The sequence below is a fragment of the Stegostoma tigrinum genome, chromosome 23, assembly GCF_030684315.1.
Source record: "Stegostoma tigrinum isolate sSteTig4 chromosome 23, sSteTig4.hap1, whole genome shotgun sequence".
Lineage (NCBI taxonomy): Eukaryota > Metazoa > Chordata > Chondrichthyes > Orectolobiformes > Stegostomatidae > Stegostoma > Stegostoma tigrinum.
In genome coordinates, this window is record NC_081376.1 from 25,436,755 (window position 1) to 25,452,064 (window position 15,310).

General features: G+C 42.7%; 1 protein-coding gene across 1 annotated transcript in view; it reads right to left on the reverse strand.

The window, feature by feature from the left end:
* alkbh5 (alkB homolog 5, RNA demethylase) overlaps window positions 1-15,110 on the reverse strand; it is a 32,269-nt gene extending 17,159 nt beyond the window's left edge. The window contains exon 1 of the mRNA XM_048552176.2: window positions 14,008-15,110. Coding sequence (XP_048408133.1) covers window positions 14,008-14,744 — 737 coding nt within the window. The 5' untranslated portion in view covers window positions 14,745-15,110. The remainder of the gene's footprint in view (window positions 1-14,007) is intronic.
* Between the last annotated feature and the right edge of the window lie 200 nt (window positions 15,111-15,310).

A 15,310-nucleotide genomic window follows, 5' to 3' on the forward strand; every position in this document is an offset into this window, starting at 1 on the left:
ATCAGGGACCCAGGTTCAATTCTACCCTTGGACAACTGTCTGTGCTGAGTTTGCACATTCTCCCCGTGTCTGCGCGGGTTTCCTCCCACTGTCAAAGATGCGCAGGCAAGGTGGATTGGCCATGCTAAATTGCTCAGTGTGTTCAGGGATGTGTAGATTAGAGGGATGAGTCTGGGTGGGATGCTCTGAGGGTTGATGTGGACTTGTTGGGCCAAAGGGCCTGTTTCCATACTGTAGAGATTCTATGAATTAAGAAGTTATAATTAAAAATATTGCAAGGATAACTTACTGGAGCAAATATTTAAACAACTTCAGATTGTTTGGAGATACACAACAACTGGACAAGGAGTTCAAAATTCTTCCCTTCAATTTAGACCGGTACCAACTCACCCTCCCAACAACTCGTTCGCTTCATCTAGCTTCCTTTCATTTTGCAACATGTAGCTTTTGGAAAAAAGTGTATGCACGTTCGGAGTTCAGTTTGACCAAAGAAAAGCAATACAAACAATGTAAGAAAGCTGCAGACAGAAATTGAGATTAGACTCACTTGGCACATTGCAGTTAGCAGAAACTTCCATATTGGGGGACTGTTGCTCAAAAAGGAGTACTGGTCCGACAATAAAGCCTGAGCAGTTAGTTAATTTTTTACCACTGTTTACCACACAAAGCTGCTGACACATCCTTGAATGGATAAGGGGGTCACTTTTGGTGACAGATGTTTCTGCTGTGCAGAATAAAGAAAAGACAGTCCGTTTGTTCCAAGTGTTGCTCTTCTGGCAAAGTCATGAGACTGTTACATTGAGGGCAAGCTTCCATTAACATTAATAGCAACAGGCACTGGGAGTTAGCCATTTGTAGATGCTGATATGGTCTACAGTGGGTTGGTTCCCCAACATGCTCACTGGTGACAGGAATCAGGCCCCAGTCCAAAATTTTGCCTCTCAGCAACTTCATAAAGATATTAAAATACCCTCCCCGTCCAGGAAGAAAAGCACTTACTCCTCCACTTGCTATACCTCAACTGGCAAAAATACTTTTCAGCAATATGTCTGAGAATAAAAGGTATGGAAAAGTCAAAATTTGAGCCTGGCTTCAACTGGTTTAACTGTAAACACACTGGAATTGTAGCCCCAACATGCACACAAGGAACAAAATTTGGGTAGAGCCAGGGCATGGGGAAATAACGTGACCTGCTGAGCATAATCCAGTGGTTCTTCTGTGCACAAAGTGCCCATTGTTCAGACTTAGTAACACGAGTGGCAAAAGAAGCTGGGATAAAATCTGAGTAAATAAAGAGAGGACGGACACATTGGGGCATCTGCACATTTCCCACTTCTAAACACATGATCATACATAAAATATTGGCAACTTGAAACAAAATATAAAAAATACTTGCATGAGGTAGCATCTGTCAAGGCAGAAACAGTAACATTTCAAGTTGACGACCTCTCAGAGCTGATCTTTTATGCAAGCCCAGAATCAGAGAAATGGGGGTAGACAGTGACTGTAATTTACCTGAAAAGGAGATTCCCTTGCATTCAGTGGGATAGTATTTTGCACAAGGTGATCAAACGGATTATAGTCAGTGATATGACACAGGAGGTCTTTCAGCCCATCAAATTCATGTCAGATATTTGTAGAACAACTTAATCTGTTCTTTATTTTATTCATATGCTATCCAGTTTCTTCTCTGCCGACACTACCCTTGTAGGCAACAAGCTTGAGATCATTACCACTTGCCGCATAAAAATGCACTCTCATGGTCCCCTCCTGTATCTCTTGCTCAAAGTCCCTGTACCAACAGATAATGAACAGCTTTCCTCTCTGTACATTATATAAACCCATTAATATCCAGCCCACCTTTTTGAGATCTCCCCTCAACAAGTTATTTTGAACTGGAAGTCAATACAATTCACTAAACCGAATGACAGTTTTCTAACTAGCGAGACAATGGAGAACAGAATTCAAAATCAATTCCAAGCCTGACAGGTTATTTTCAAGATAACAAAGTGAGAGGCTGGATGAACACAGCAGGCCAAGCAGCATCTCAGGAGCACAAAAGCTGACGTTTCGGGCCTGGACCCTTCATCAGAGATGTTATTTTCATCTGCTATTCAATTTCACATTACCCTCAGCAAGCAAATGATTAAGGTAGCTTCAGCTGTAGATTTTACTGCACAATCTTACCATTCAACAAAATGTGATGTAAAATTAAACAGTGGGGCTGTAAACTTTTCCACATATCAAATTAACTCTCAACATCAATACACTCCTGGATCCCATCAACACCAATATGTCAAACCCCTTATACGCTGACACACTTGTGAAGACCTCAGGCAAATTCAGGCTCAGTTCTTGGCACATCCTTCAACCCAATTACAAAAGGCAACGTAATTACCTAATGGAAATCAAAAAGAGGGAGTACTGGAAATAGTTTCCTGTTAATTTAAGAAAGATGAAATAAAACATTTGTGCTTCAAATACAAAGATACAGAAGGCGGAATTTGAAACAATGAGCTCCAACAATCAGGATGCAATCTCACAGACAAATGGTAATTATTTTATAGATTTTATTCCAAATACCTGAGACAGAAATAATTCTAGTACCTATTATTTGGAAAAGTACAGAACTGAAGTGCTCTCAATCCAAAGAAATTGAACAACATCAGATTATTCAACATTTCTGACTCGAACCAGTGCTTGAACACATTTTCCACGAGATGCAACAACAAATTAAAGTCTGATTAGAAGTCAGTCAAGTTACTGAAAACAAATCCTTAAACAATTTTTTTTAAGAAAAATCAAGTAGTATTACGATAAATATAATTTATGAATGGATAAACTACACTTGCTAGCACTTCTCAGTGTTTTCTTTTAACATGCATTTACTTCAGTGACAGTACCTAAAATAGGCACAATCAACAATAAATCAAAATCAAATCTGTCACAAGCCACACACAATAGTGTGCACATATCTGGTGTGCTGAACTTCAAGAAATGCTGCAGCATGCTTTGTATAGAGAGAAGAAATGGGGCGGGGGGGGGTGGGGAGAAGATGTAGCACACATGACAGGAAACTTAGAGATAACTATGGAAAGCTAGACCATGATGATGTTCAAGAATAGGTTACACAGGTAGTTGAAAGAGAGTGAATAAAAAGGACACAGGGACTGAGACTGGAACATGGAAAGACGAACATTGATCAAATGGAGGACATTCACATTCACCACATAATTGGGTCAAACAGCGTGGATAGCACAGCTAAGTAATTTCCAAAAACAGGGCAGCCACTTTCAGATTTTTACAGTGGGGATGGAAAAAGGGAAGACTAAATAAAGTCACTAAGACAGGGTACTAAGATTTTTTTAAAAAAGAGCACATTGGCAATTCTACAGGCAAAGTTACAGTATTTAAAGTATTGTAGACAATGAGGCAGCCCACTGCTCAAACCTCCATCTAATGATATAGGAGCAAACTACAGCTGGAGGATGATAGTGTGGGTTTCAAATTGCCAAAAATCTTACATTCATGTGGCTCCCTTCAGAACCAGACATCTCAAAGTGTTTTGCAGCCAATGACAAACTTTTGAAGTGCAATTCACTGTTGTACAGTAAGGATTTTTGAAAAATTTATTCACTTATGGGATGTCGGCATCTCATTAGGCTCACATTTGTTGCCCATCCCTGACTGTCCAGAGGTAGGTGAACACTCAACCACGTTGCTGATGGTCTGCAGTCACGTTTAGGCCAGACCAGGCAAGGATGACAGATTTCCTTCCCTAAAAAGGACATTAGTGGAACAGGTGGGTTTTTCTGACAATCGACAATGGCTTCATGTTCATCATTAGACTCTTATTTCCAGATTCTTCAGTGGAATTCAAATTCCACTATCTGCTACAGCAGGATCTGAACCCCAGTTCCAGAATATTAGCTGAGTTTATGGATTAATAGTCTTGTGATATCACTGGGCTATTGCCTCCCCAAGCGTAGCAGTCAACATGCGGTCATTGAACTCCCACATGCCACAATGTGAAACCATCAGACAATGTTTATGAAATGCTTATTGAAGAATAAATGCTGGCAGAATACCAGGAATAACTCCCTAGTTCTTGTGAGATAGTGCCATGGATCTTTTGCATTCATTCCAGTAAAGAGATGGGGCAGCAGCCCTGACAACGCAGCATTCCCTTAGTACTGTAATGGAGAATCAGATTCTACTTCTCCACTCAATTCCTGGAACGAGACTTGAGCCTGGAGCCTTATGACTCAGGAGGCAAGAGACAGAGCTAAACTAAACCAAATAAAATGGGACAGAACTGCAAAAAAAAAAGTCAATTTCAGCACAAGCAATGTTGAATTGGTTTCAGTGCATTACAAGGATTTAGAGAAACTGCGTGAAAATTGATGAGAAAAGACATTACTCCTTCCAGAAGGACACAAACTAGAATTCTGGAATTACTGAAGTCTGTAAACGGCGAAAGCAGGTGAAATAGTATTTTGTAGGTGTAAAAATTACATTGGCAAATGAAATGAGAGGTTATAAATTAATCTGAAATAGAAATTGAAACCAGTCACCACACTGCGTGACGATGTCAACTCAGTTGACCAAATATGAAGCCAGTACATCATCAGCACAGCTGAGTAGAAAATAATTAGGCTGAAGTCACATAAAATGTTAAAATTGAACTATTAACTTACTTCTGTCAGATGGTAATTAGCAAGCGCAGCAACAGCAATAAAGTTAATGGTTCCATGAAGGAGGAATGTTGATAGATTATCAGCATACAAGAAAACTTGTAGATATTACCAAAAGACAACAGGTCAATTGTAAGTAGGAGGGAGTCAGAGATGGAGCTTCAAAATCCAAAAATAACTTTGCAGGTTGAGAAAGCAATGGATACAGGTCTGTGTTTGTAGATAAAGTTGAGGAAAGGAAGCAAGATTCTGAAGGGAGGGAGGGAGGCGAGGCACGTTCATGCGCATACAAGAAAAAAAAATCACCAATGTGGGGAGTCAGAGCATGCATACAAAAGTAGGACCAGGAAGGAGTGAAATGTGTATGTGACTTATGGGTAATGAGCACCTAGAAGCAAAGGCAACAATAGTGATGAAGACTGAAGTAGTCCAATACAGGTTGTTATGCAACCTGAAAGAATCTGGAAGTTCCACACCAATCTCGAAAGATTACACAGTAGTCAGTCAATGAACTGAACTACTGACTTGTAAATACGAGGTACCTTTAATCAGTAGTGTGGTGTTTTAATTCAATATTAAGCCAACTCTGCAGATCAAAGATTACAGGACAAACAAAAAATTGTTGTGACTGTATTAGAAATAAATTTCCTCCAGAATTAGAAATAAGCACAATAGTTAGTGCTCCTTTTATATGCATTGCAAAAAACAAATGGGATATAGCGCTTATTCAGCTGAGAAGCCAGAACTACTCAAACACCAGACCTCCACTCAAGATGATCAAAATAATCAGCAGGACTGAAAGAAACAGCTCCCATTCATTCTCTACTTGCTGATAAGCTCCGTCACTTTGAAAGCATTGATGCAGATATTGAGATTGGGAGCCAAATGTTGCTTCCCCTACTGTTTACATATACTTATGCCACACACAAAAGCCATTTGGCCAAACAGCTCTATGTTGGCATTTATACTACAGGGGTCTCTTTCATGCTTAACATCCAGTCTGTCAATCTATTCTTCAATTCCTTTCTTCTTCATTCACTCCTCTTGGTTCTACTTTTAACCAGGTATTGCAGGTATCCCTTGTGGTAAAGAATTCTGCAGTCTCACCATTCTCTGGATAAAGAGGTTCCTCCTGAACTCTCAAATGAGGGCTTCCATCAGGTCATTGCTCGGAAAAGAAAAGGCTGAAGGAACAATCCCAACTTGTTCAACCCTTCAGTGCTGGTATCATTCTACAAATTTTTTTTTTGGATTCTATAACTCTCCATCTCTTCTTTTTTGCACTCATCTTTATTAATCGGACACCCCTCTTTGGTATAGTCTATAAAACAGTTCTGAAACCACGCTTCAAGCCTATGAGTCTAAACTGCCCATGCAAATATTGAATAACAGTGGATCTAGCACTGATTCACCAAAGTCCATTTCAGACCTTTTGTCAATCCGAGTAAATAGCATACTATGAACCTCAACTGTTTGCTTTTTATTCTAAGTCGACACTCCATTGTGACAATTGCCTGGCTCCAAACACATTGAACTTGGGCATAAGTCCACTGTCTATCTCACCTGTATCTACACAGATATATTTTGTGAAAATACATGTGTTACAAGCCGTGGTATCACCGGGTGCATGATCACCTTTTCAAGTAGGCATTTAAATGTTCAGGAGTGCATTTTATCTGGTTCCATAGTAAACAAAAACAATGGATTTCCATTTTAGAAAAATATGGTCACAGTTTGGGTGCCAATAATTCCTAGGATAAACAAATAGACATATTCAGCACATTACTAGTCAAAATTCTGATTGGGTCAATTGAATGCTTGCATGCAAAATGGAATACCTAAACGGCTCAGCCAGAGTGAATCAAATGTATTCTGACGCCATGAAGAAGGGAGATAGTGTGTCAATTTCAAATCTTTCCTTCAATCATACTCTGAACTATATTATTATACCTCTGTCTCAGGGACCAAAGATATTATTTTATCACTGACAAATATTCAAACAGTCACACATTAAGAACGGCAACTTAGTCCAACGTCATCAGGCACAAATATTGTTGAAATGCCCATTACCAGCATGTTACCACCCCAACAATAATTTCAAAACCACAATCGATACTATTTGAAAACTCGCCTGCAAGACAGCAGCCCCAAAGTAGAAGAAAGTGATTGGCAAGAACCTTTGGAATAGAGATTTTCTAATTAACCCGTTCAGAGATGTTATTACACATCTCTGGAACACATGAGATTTGAACACAGGCCTCCTCATTCACAAGTAGGGACACTACCATTGCACAAGAGGCCTACTGAAGAGCCTCGGAGTCAGCTACAACCCCTAAAGTGGCATATTGGACTGTTTTGGGAATTATCTAGATTTTCATGACACTGATCACAAGTGATCAAATTTGTACCTATTAATTAGGCCCTGTAATTAAAAAAACTGTCCAACTTATGAGGAATTTTACAGACAAACATTTGTGGAACAGCACAATGGGCAATGCCTTCAAGTAGAAAATGGTGAAAGTCTTTTTAAAATATGTTATTTCACAGCATGTGTTATTAGCTAGACCAGTAATGGTTATCCACCCCTAACTGCCCAAATGCACATGTAGGCTGGATCAGGTAGGGACAGGGATTTCCTTACCCAAGGATGTCAAAGAACCATTAAAAGTGAAAGATTAAGAAAATAACCTGCATCCTGGATGTCTACCAGCCTCTTTCTTCCAGCATAGACCTGAGCTATAGAGCATAAAATTTGTCTACTTTCCTCACAGCCAACTCCTATTTTTAATCCCACTTTATTTACATGCCCTCCGGATTGCTCTCATTATGCCTTCTTTTGTCCTGCCACTTGTCATTTACTCATCCCCTATTCACTATCTGACTACTTTATCGATGGTTCCTTTTCTTCCCTATTTGCCCTAATTTATCCTTAATCTACTATAATTTGCTTCTAAATTGTATGTAGGGTTAGGGTTTAATGAGTCAAATTACCCCATCTCAGTTGGTGTTCTTTAACCTGACAATTTCATTATTTGTTTAAGATTTCCCAAATCCAAAGTGCTTTGCTTTTTATTCTAAGCATGTGGAAGAGAATATTAGAGAAAATCTTCATACTACCCCATCCAACCCCACCCCAAGTGGTAATGAATTCAAAAGGCAGAATGCAGAAAACACAAAACACAAGTTAACCATTTAAAGTCACTTACTTCTTTATAGCATCTTTCATGTAGCAAAATGTCTCAAGGTGCTGCATATGGGCATAACTGACCAAAAAGTGACAGTTGTTTGAAAGCATAGGCGTACAATAGATGACAAAATTGAGTTTGAGGTTTTCAAGGAGGATTTTAAAGGAGAGGTTAGTGGAAGAATTTCAGACTGCGTGTGATCTAAAGGGCTGAAGCCACAGTCACCAACAGCAGGATGAAGATTGGCGATGGAAATGCACAACAGCCTATAGTTCCGAGAATGTGGAAATCACACAAGACTGTTGACTGTAGGAGAAAATGGAATGAAGAGAAAATGAACTTCTTAAACAGTGTGAAATTTTTCAACATTAATGGTGCTCGTGGACTGGAAATCCAATAAATTCACAGAAAGGGATCAGTGTCACAAACTTCGCGAAAACATCTCAAATAGGAATGAAATTGACCATTTTCCTAAAATACCTTTCTACTTCAATTTACCACAACTCTACAGTAATTCCAAGTAGGTCACTGCAATATCTTTGTGATGAACAGATCAGTTAAAATTTCTACTGTGAAATTTTCTACAAATCTCTAAGTGGCTAGCTCTATCCAGTCTGGTCTACTTGCCGTGATTGCTGTTTTTCTTTGAACTACTAGAAAGTCCAAGTATTGAAGGCATGAATGAGAATGGCTGGCTACAACTAACTCTAGAGTAGCTAGCAACACAAATAAAACACTCAATGCCAATGAGTTTCAGACATATTCCACAAACAATTTATCATTCAAGGGAGCCGGGCACAGAAGTCCAACACCACCATTTTAGTACAGAAACCACACCATGCTTGCACATTACTCCAACACTTGGTGCTACACAAGCTGGTTGCTTCCAGATGCACGATTCAATAAGATCATGGCTGATCTGCACCTACCTTTGGCCCATATCCCTTAAACCTTTGCTTAACAAAAATGTTTATTTTAACTCTGAGATAGATACAAGTAGACCTGCATCCATTGTGTTTATTGTGAAGAGAGTTCCAAACATTTGCCATCCTGTGTGTAGAAATGCTTTCTAACATCCCTCCTGAATGGTCTGGCTCCGATTCTGAGTGTATATCCCTTAGTTCTAGAATCCCCAATTAGTGGAAATAGTTTCTCTTTATTTAGCCTGTATTTTTAAAATCTTGAAGAAGATTCTTGAGCATTAATGGCAGTCAGAAACTGTTCTAATTCCTGTTATTTGTGTCCAATTTCAAGAAAAAGTCAGAAACATACAGCAAAGTAATGTAACTATTTCTGATTTCAAGCACTGACAATTTTATCACTTACCCTAATCAAGTCCTATATTTGAAAGAGAGATAATGGGAACTGCAGATGCTGGAGAATTCCAAGATAATAAAATGTGAGGCTGGATGAACACAGCAGGCCAAGCAGCATCTCAGGAGCACAAAAGCTGACGTTTCTGGCCTACACCCTTCATCAGAGAGGGGGATGGGGAGAGAGAACTGGAATAAATAGGGAGAGGGGGGGAGGCGGACCGAAGATGGAGAGTAAAGAAGATAGGTGGAGAGAGTATAGGTGGGGAGGTAGGGAGGGGATAGGTCAGTCCAGGGAAGACGGACAGGTCAAGGAGGTGGGATGAGGTTAGTAGGTAGATGGGGGTGCGGCTTGGGGTGGAGGAAGGGATGGGTGAGAGGAAGAACCGGTTAGGGAGGCAGAGACAGGTCGGACTGGTTTTGGGATGCGGGGGGGGGGGGAGAAGAGGAAGAGCTGGGCAGGTTGTGTGGTGCAGTGGGGGGAGGGGCCAAACTGGGCTGGTTTAGGGATGCAGTAGGGGAAGGGGAGATTTTGAAACTGGTGAAGTCCACATTGATACCATATGGCTGCAGGGTTCCCAGGCGGAATGAGTTGCTGTTCCTGCAACCTTTGGGTGGCATCATTGTGGCAGTGCAGGAGGCCCATGATGGACATGTCATCTAGAGAATGGGAGGGGGAGTGGAAATGGTTTGTGACTGGGAGGTGCAGTTGTTTGTTGCGAACTGAGCGGAGGTGTTCTAACAGCTTCCACCCCAACCTTCAGTTCACCTGGGCCATCTCCAGCACATCCCTCACCTTCCTGGACCTCTCAGTCTCCATCTCAGGCAACCAGCTTGTAACTGATGTCCATTTCAAGCCCACCGACTCCCACAGCTACCTAGAATACACCTCCTCCCACCCACCCTCCTGCAAAAATTCCATCCCCTATTCCCAATTCCTCCGTCGCATCTGCTCCCACGATAAGACATTCCACTCCCGCACATCCCAGATGTCCAAGTTCTTTAAGGACCGCAACTTCCCCCCCCACAGTCATCGAGAACGCCCTTGACCGCGTCTCCCGTATTTCCCGCAACACATCCCTCACACCCCGCCCCCGCCACAACCGCCCGAAGAGGATCCCCCTCGTTCTCACACACCACCCTACCAACCTCCGGATACAACGCATCATCCTCCGACACTTCCGCCATTTACAATCCGACCCCACCACCCAAGACATTTTTCCATCCCCACCCGTCTGCTTTCCGGAGAGACCACTCTCTCCGTGACTCCCTTGTTCGCTCCACACTGCCCTCCAACCCCACCACACCCGGCACCTTCCCCTGCAACCGCAGGAAATGCTACACTTGCCCCCACACCTCCTCCCTCACCCCTATCCCAGGCCCCAAGATGACATTCCACATTAAGCAGAGGTTCACCTGCACATCTGCCAATGTGGTATACTGCATCCACTGTACCCGGTGCGGCTTCCTCTACATTGGGGAAACCAAGCGGAGGCTTGGGAACCGCTTTGCAGAACACCTCCGCTCAGTTCGCAACAAACAACTGCACCTCCCAGTCACAAACCATTTCCACTCCCCCTCCCATTCTCTTGATGACATGTCCACCATGGGCCTCCTGCACTGCCACAATGATGCCACCCGAAGGTTGCAGGAACAGCAACTCATATTTCGCCTGGGAACCCTGCAGCCATATGGTATCAATGTGGACTTCACCAGTTTCAAAATCTCCCCTTCCCCTACTGCATCCCTAAACCAGCCCAGTTCGTCCCCTCCCCCCACTGCACCACACAACCAGCCCAGCTCTTCTCCCCCACCCACTGCATCCCAAAACCAGTCCAACCTGTCTCTGCCTCCCTAACTTGTTCTTCCCCTCACCCATCCCTTCCTCCCACCCCAAGCCGCACCCCCATCTACCTACTAACCTCATCCCACCTCCTTGACCTGTCCGTCTTCCCTGGACTGACCTATCCCCTCCCTACCTCCCCACCTATACTCTCTCCGTCTATCTTCTTTTCTCTCCATCTTCGGTCCGCCTCCCCCTCTCTCCCTATTTATTCCAGTTCTCTCTCCCCATCCCCCCCTCTGATGAAGGGTCTAGGCCCGAAACGTCAGCTTTTGTGCTCCTGAGATGCTGCTTGGCCTGCTGTGTTCATCCAGCCTCACATTTTATTATCCTATATTTGAAAGGCTGTGTTATCTCATATTCCACTCAATGTGGAGCTGGTGAAACACCGCAGGCCAGGCAACATCAGAGGGGCTGGAAAGTTGGCGTTTCAGTCCGATCCCAACCCGAAACGTCAGCTTTCCTGCTCCTCTGCTGCTGCCTGGCCTGCTGTGTTCCTCCAGCTCCACACTTCTCTGACTCCAACATTGGCAGTTCTTACTATCTCTGGCTGAGTGGAATAAATGCTTTTCTATATGGAAGGAGTATGATGAAGAGGACTATCCAAGTCTCCTGATTTGAAAAAGGTCTGCATATGGATTGTAAAAGTCATACACTCAAATTCCTCTTTCAGCATATTCTAACTGGCTTCAAAAAACACACCAAAACAACAACAGGAGCAAGACCCTAGAGTAATAATGCATTATCTGAATTACTTTTCCTCATGAGTTTAGTGTCAATGACTAGCATGAGAACTAGCCATGGTATTGCCTCTACTTAACAAACCAATAGATGCATATTCCAGCATGGTGATTAAAGAAACAATAGTCCATTTCTCAACTGAGAACAAACCCGGAACTTTTTGCTGTTTAAAGCTTCGGTATTAAGTGGGTGTAATTATCTATGAAGGGGCATGCGTAAAACTTAACATAGTAGGAATTGATTGTAGCAGTCAACTTACTAATTAGAACATGTTTGAATGTTGCTTGCCTTCAGAAGCCATTCAATTTTCCTTTTTTGGAGCTGTAACGGAGGTGCCTACTGTAATGCCAGACACCACAGCTTGTACATGCTAGCTTGCTGTATACAAATGCGTTGCTCATTACAAAGCTTGACCTACAGAAAAAAATATATTTGACAGATACAATCCTAATAGGATTAGCTCATGAGCTACAGGCTTTGATAAAAAAGCTATTAAAAGCAAAAGGGAAAAAAGTCAGGATGTCGATTCAAATAATTACACCCTGGAATGAGGTCATTAATCAGACTATAGTTCAGTCCATGTTAGTCTCAAAACTTGTGAAAAATAGCATTTCATATGAAATGCTCTCATTTAGCCATTAAAGTTTTTAAGGAATTTTGAACAGTTAAATTTAGTAGCTGCTAAGACACAAGCACCTTACAACAAAGAAAATACACTGAAGTGGATATGGATACATGTACTTTAAACAATAATACATGGACGCAAATTCAGAACTACACAAGTCAATCAGATTGTGTCTGAAATTAATCAATGGATGATATTGCATTGACGGCTGGAATTTAAAGATCATAAAGTAAAATCTCATCCTGGAGAGATTGGCTTCGGTCAAACTGTCAGTGAACAGTGCACTAGGTTATGCAGGTTTAATGGTGAATGAAGACAAATACAACCAAATTGGTGACAAATATCAGCAATATTCCATAAGTTAAAGTGGTCTCTGCCAATGTCATCCTTCAAGGAGCTGGTCAAAGCAGCTCTCAATCACTCCTATCCTCTTCCCAAACATCACGTTTTCTCCACATGCCCAAATTGAAATCTTACTTGGAAGGAAAACATAATTGGCAAACTGCAAACTAAATTTGTGGCATGGGGTGTTGATATATTTCACTCTTCTGTGTGCTGGGATTAAGAATTTTAGCTTCCAGTTACATAATACAGTTATGACACTTACCTGAATAAATAAGTGCATAATTATCACACAACAAATTCCTTGAACAGTACTTGCAATGTTAAAATTGAAATAAACCTAGTAAACTGAAAAGTTTTGATGGAAAAAACACAACCTAAAATCCACAATCAGAAGGTGTGGATTTAATAACTGGCAAACTAACCAGGAGAGATAATTTTCTTTGCCTCACAACCTGGAATACATAAAACATATTTGACCTAGTTTCAACAGGTAACTGGATACATAAATACATGCTTTACATGGTTGGAGAACATCTCATAGCATTTCAAACAGCAGGAGCAGGGTCTGCAGCCCTTCAGCCTTTACTGTTGTGATTCATTAAGACCATAACTTATCTGTAGCTGAACTGCATGCACCCACTTTGGTTTCATCTGTTTACATCCTCAAATAGCAAAAATCTCAGTCTCAGATTTCAAGTCATCGAGATAGCACTTGTTTAATGTTGGAAAGAGGCTCCAGCAGTGCATGAAGTATTTTCCAACTTCTGTCCTGAGTAGCTTACTCTTAGGTCATTCCGGTGTCCTAACCTACCTAACTAGCAGAAAAGTTTCACTGTAATATATTAATTCCATTCCAACACCGTACCCTATTTCAGCTGCTGTCTCAAAACATTCAATGAGGTTTATTTGATAAAATCTATCTTTACAAACCCAAATGAATTGGACCAGTGATAAAATAAGCAATGAAAAAGGGCAAGGAGTCAGATAAATTGAAAACGAATTTCAGACTGCTTTGTTCTGCATAATGTTATCCCGAGAATAACTCAAATGTGAAGTCCTAAATCTTACTGCCAGGAAACTATAGAAATTAATTCGTTTTTGGCGGAAATCATATTACCTTACAGGAATCCGAGAGATAGCGCTGATATCTTCATCACTTGCTCCCACCCCAACCCTCCAATGAGGGTAAAGAATGTTAGAAGTTTGTAAAGATTACACTCTTCAAGCGTATTAGAAGATGCTCATTCCATCTGCCACTCACCTAAGCACAGTGACACTCCCTCTCCGGACAGGTAAATAATAAACCGGCTCCGATACCCGAATGGGCTTAAATTGGAACTTGCATCCGAAGCAGAGCGCCGAGTCGCTGAAGAAGGAAACGGAAACGATGGGCCTTTCGAAAATATGGATGGGATCCACGTGGGACACGATGCAGCCGCCCGGTTGATAGTCATTGATGACGGCACTATTGACGAAGCCTTCAGGAATAATCCGGTGATCCACAAGCTTCTTGATGACCAGGTCGTGGACCCAGTCAGGGATGTCGTCCACGTCTCCTTTAGGATAAAGGCGCTCCTGGCCAGGACCCCGCTTTTCCAACTGCGAGCCATAGGTGTAGCCTTCCCCGAAGAAGTATTTGTTCCGCAAAGGGGCCCTGTCCACCGTGTGGTCGCGGTAAATGCCCTTCTCGGCCCGGGAAACCACGTCGTCGATTTGTGTCTCGATCTGGGTACACTGGTCGGCAGTGAAGAGCCGCACCTGGCGGATACCCTGCTTCACCCGCCGGGCTTCTCCTTGCCGCTCGTCGTCGTAGTCGCTATGGTATTTGCTGTGCTCGTACTCATCGGCGCCGCCGCACAGTCCCGGCAGGCCGGCCTCCCCCGTCTCTGCCTCGAGTTTCCGTTTGCGACCATTGTAAGGGGCCGAGGCCGCCCGCTGCTTTTCGCGGTGAGGCGACTGAAGCTTCTCCCTCAAGTCTGCGTAGCCACCCGCCGCCATCTTGGCCGGGGAAGGGGCGGGGTTATTGACTAAGGGGCGGGGTTAGTGTGAGGGGCAAGTAATTGTCAACAATGAGCCACTGCGCATGCTCTCCGCAACGCACGTTCAGTTCCAGGCTCCAGCGGCGGTGCGCATGCTCAACAGCGACCGGATGGTGACGAACGCAGCTCAGGTATTTAACAACCTTAATAAATGGTTCATTTTCCGTCAGTCTTCTCCGAACAAGCAGGGTACAACCATCGCCTCGGAAAATTAAAAGCCGCTGTTCTTTGTATATGGTTTTCGTAGTAACTATCGCGTGCCAAACGCGATCCCAGACGGCCCGCAGTTGCTTCCACCACCACGATAACGTCTTACGTAACCTCACACGGAATGCCCCACCCACTGACGGCTGCGATTGGTTAGAAGCCGCATGTTGGTCAGCAGGTGGCGCTATACCCAATGCCTATGGGTCCTCACCACTGTCAATCAGGTACATCTTCGGCCATCAGCGCCAATCTGATGGGACTGTCATTGGTCTTCGCCGCCAATCGCTGCCCTGTCGTTTGCCTGTAAAATAATCCTTG